General features: G+C 30.4%; 1 protein-coding gene across 1 annotated transcript; it reads left to right on the top strand.

Moving 5' to 3' along the window:
• The first annotated feature begins 2234 nt into the window (after positions 1-2234).
• LOC120130758 (transcription factor PRE6-like) lies at positions 2235-3172 on the top strand. The gene is made up of 2 exons (XM_039147915.1): positions 2235-2522; positions 2949-3172. Exons 1-2 carry the CDS (start codon positions 2394-2396, stop codon positions 3099-3101), a joined length of 282 nt encoding a protein of 93 aa, XP_039003846.1. The 5' UTR covers positions 2235-2393; the 3' UTR covers positions 3102-3172.
• Positions 3173-3578: the final 406 nt, after the last annotated feature.

Below are 3578 nucleotides of genomic sequence, written 5' to 3'. Positions count from 1 at the left end.
ACTGGTAAACCAGCTGATTTTTCAAACCTCCATGTATTTGGAAGTATTGTGTACGTGATGTACAACTCCCAAGAAATTTCAAAGTTAGATCCAAAATCCAGTAAATGCAAATTCTTGGGGTATACTGATGGTGTAAAGGGGTATGAAGATATGATTGTTCCAATCAAATCTTCAAGTGGGAGATTGTTGAAATATCAAAGTAGCAGCTGGCGGCTAAGGCTTTGGTTCAAATTGGGTGGCTAATTGTTGAATTTTGGTAAAGGGTAAATTACCCAATTTAGTCATTATACTTTAGGGTATTTATAAGATTAATCCTTAAGCTTCAACTATAAATACCCTAGCTCATTTAGCTTCAAAACCATCCTAAAGCATTCTAGCTTTCTTCCAATACTAGAGAGAATTTAGAGACTTTCTTGAGAGTTGTTTTCTCCTTTTTTTATCAAGAGAGAATTATCATTGTTTTCTCCTTGGTAGATCGAGAGAAGTTGTAATTCTTATTTTCTCATAGTGAAATTCTTCTACCGTTACCCGTGGTTTTTACCCTATATTATTTAGGGGTTTCCACGTAAATTTTGTGTCTATTTTATCTTCAATTTTTATTTTCTCAAATTATCAATTGTGTTTTTGCTCTATCCGATAGCCGTCTTTCGCAACAAAAATGTCTGAATCCAAATCTGAGGCAATAGAAACACAACAAAATTGCATGCAAAACACAATATTAAAAAGAATCTAAAATATCATGTTATGTCATCCAATCCATTTATATAAATGAAAATAGATAAAAAAAGAAAAAAGAAAAACAATTATACTCCACCCTTTAATAGCAATGTTTTAGGGTTAATTGAGTCACACTACAACAAAATAGATTTATAGCGGTATTTTTAACGACGTATTTTGAACAAACGCCTGTATTTTATTGTTATCATGATATTTTTAGAACAAACGCCATTTATGTAGGATTGAATGGTCGTATAAGATTAATTTTGGTGCTGTATTTAGATTTATTGTTATTATTATTATTTAATTTATCTCTTAGATAATTTCTTAGCTTATTTCAATTTGTAAAAGAAATCTTATACTTATATTGCATCTCAATCCAGAGAAAATTTTGTATGGCTCTGACTTCTTTATGTTTAATTTTTTATTTTTTGTATGTTGAAATTAACTCAGTTTGTTGGTTTTCTTTTGAGTTTATTAATAATAACGGCACATATCTTGTTTCAAAAAATATCCATAATTTTACTTTTATTCTTAAATTATGTTTTCACTAAAATAATAATAACGTGACCTCTCATTAACGAACAAACACGATTTTTAAATTTTTTAAAATAAAATTATTAGTTTTTTGTTACTTCCTCAAACGTAGTTTATTCAATTTATTAATAAGCTTTTAGTGTAAAAAGTGGCTATAATGAAGAAAAAGAAGGGGCGAAAGGGGATGGTCGATCACATGGTATTGTGAATTGAGACATGCTTATCAAGCCCCCACATTGTTGGCTCAAAAATAATCCATTCTCATTAATCACATTTAAGATTAAGCCTTAATTGAGTAATTACATTTGGTTGATTGGTTAAACTGTTCATTTTTGTTTCCCCATGTTATCTTTTACATGAATTTTAGACCGACTAAGAGCATTCTCATTCATTCTCCTAAAGTTACTCTTTCCTTGCTACTCTAAATAAAATTAGAATTAAATTTAAAATTGATCGAAAAAATAAAATAAAATTAAATGGACTGCTAGAGTGATTTTAATAATAACATATAATGTAAAAGTTTTTAATAATCCTGATACGAGTAGTATTGTATATATGATGTGTGTGAATTTATTCAAATAAGAAACAGAATCAATACAAATATTATATATAAATTCGAGTTTATATTTATTTACACTATACAAATTTAATTTGCTATAGACAATTAATACATTACATTTTGTTCTTTATCATGACCTTGTCCTTTTAAAGTTCATATACGTTTTATTGTTTTATATTTGAAATTTATAATAATAATATTATCTTTAGTGTTTTAATTTTCTAATTCCAAATGCAATCTTTTTTAACACACAAATATTGACTTTTAACTCGGGGGGAAAAAACCCCTTGTTAAGTCCAAACGCTGCTTTATTCAATGCAATTGTCTTATTCACATCTAACATCTCTTATCTTTGTAATTGTACACCCTCTGTCTCCATAGGTGGTCCTTCATTTCTCCCTCTTTATATCCCTCTTCCCACTTCCTCCATTTCTTCATCTCTTCCATCTAACATTACTCCATTTTTCATTTTTTCTTCTTCTCAACCCCACAACATTTTCCATTTATACACCTCCCATTTGCATTTCCACCTTGGTGAATACACCAAGAAATACAAAGCAGATTGGTGTTCATTTCCACGATGTCGAACCGAAGGTCGTCGAGGCAGTCGGGTGGAGGCGTTTCCCGGATTTCCGATGATCAGATAATTGAACTTGTCTCCAAGTTAGGGCAGCTTCTTCCGGAGATCCGCAATAGCCGATCTGACAAGGTAAATTTAAATTACATTTTTTTCATCAATGTTTCATGGAGTACGATTCAAGCTAAGAAAAAAAGTTGAATTGTTACTTGTATGTGGCCGGAAACTGGAAGAAAAATAAATGTCTGAATACGTATGTACTACTTCCACTGCTGCATGTACCGCATAGGAATAGTCTGTTTCAGTTAGAATACTACTAGTCTTTGAAAACACAGCCTGAAAATTTGACCCTTCTGATGTCGAGGAAATGTTGACCTTTCCTTGTCACAAAAAAGCTACAAATTTACAATTTTATAAAAATAATTAAATTAAAGTTCAAATTTAGTATAGAAAATAGGTTATAATTATATTACAATCGTTATAAAAAAAAGACTGGGATTATTCATTTTCTGTAGCATCAAACACTTTATTAATTTGTCAGTTACGTAATTGGTCCAGGTATCAGCGTCCAAGGTTTTACAAGAGACATGCAATTACGTTAGAAGCTTGCATAAGGAGGTGGACGATCTAAGCGACCGACTCTCTCAGGTCTTGGCTACCATTGATGCCGATAGTGCCGAGGCTGCTATAATTAGGAGTTTACTTAAGTAATAATAAACCAAATTATTATTAGGGTAAAATACACAAATGTTATCGATTATAGAGTGTTGTTTTGTTGAGTCATTCAACTACTAAAAGTTATAAAATTATTATCCGACTATAACGCGTTGCTTTGTTGAGTCTATCAACTATTTAAAATTAAAAAAAATGGTCACAGTTATTCATATGTTATAAACTCGTCTTTTTCTGTTAAAAAATTGACGGTCGTTCGAGCTTAACATTAACATGCTGATTTATATATGAAAGTCGTTTGAGTTTATGTGGTCAGACTTTATCATATCTCAGTTAACATGTTAACGTCCAGTTTAGAGTATCGTCTATTTGTTAACAGAAAATGACAAGTTTAAAATATATTAATACTCGGGGTGATCATTTTGTAAATTTTAATAGTCGTGAGTCTCAACAAAATAACATACTATAATCAGAAGATTATTTTATAATTTTTAATAGTCAAATGACTCAACAAAG

The sequence above is a fragment of the Hibiscus syriacus genome, unplaced genomic scaffold (assembly GCF_006381635.1).
Source record: "Hibiscus syriacus cultivar Baekdansim isolate YM2019G1 unplaced genomic scaffold, ASM638163v2 tig00110548_pilon, whole genome shotgun sequence".
NCBI classification, from domain to species: domain Eukaryota; kingdom Viridiplantae; phylum Streptophyta; class Magnoliopsida; order Malvales; family Malvaceae; genus Hibiscus; species Hibiscus syriacus.
Note: the sequence above shows the minus strand (reverse complement) of the source record. Positions and strands in the feature narration are given on the sequence as shown.

Bases quoted from the DNA above. Each gene is read 5' to 3' on its own strand.
- LOC120130758 (XM_039147915.1), top strand. From the start codon at position 2,394: ATGTCGAACCGAAGGTCGTCGAGGCAGTCGGGTGGAGGCGTTTCCCGG. The intron at 2,523-2,948 runs GTAAATTTAAAT...TAATTGGTCCAG, and splicing joins GCAATAGCCGATCTGACAAG to GTATCAGCGTCCAAGGTTTT.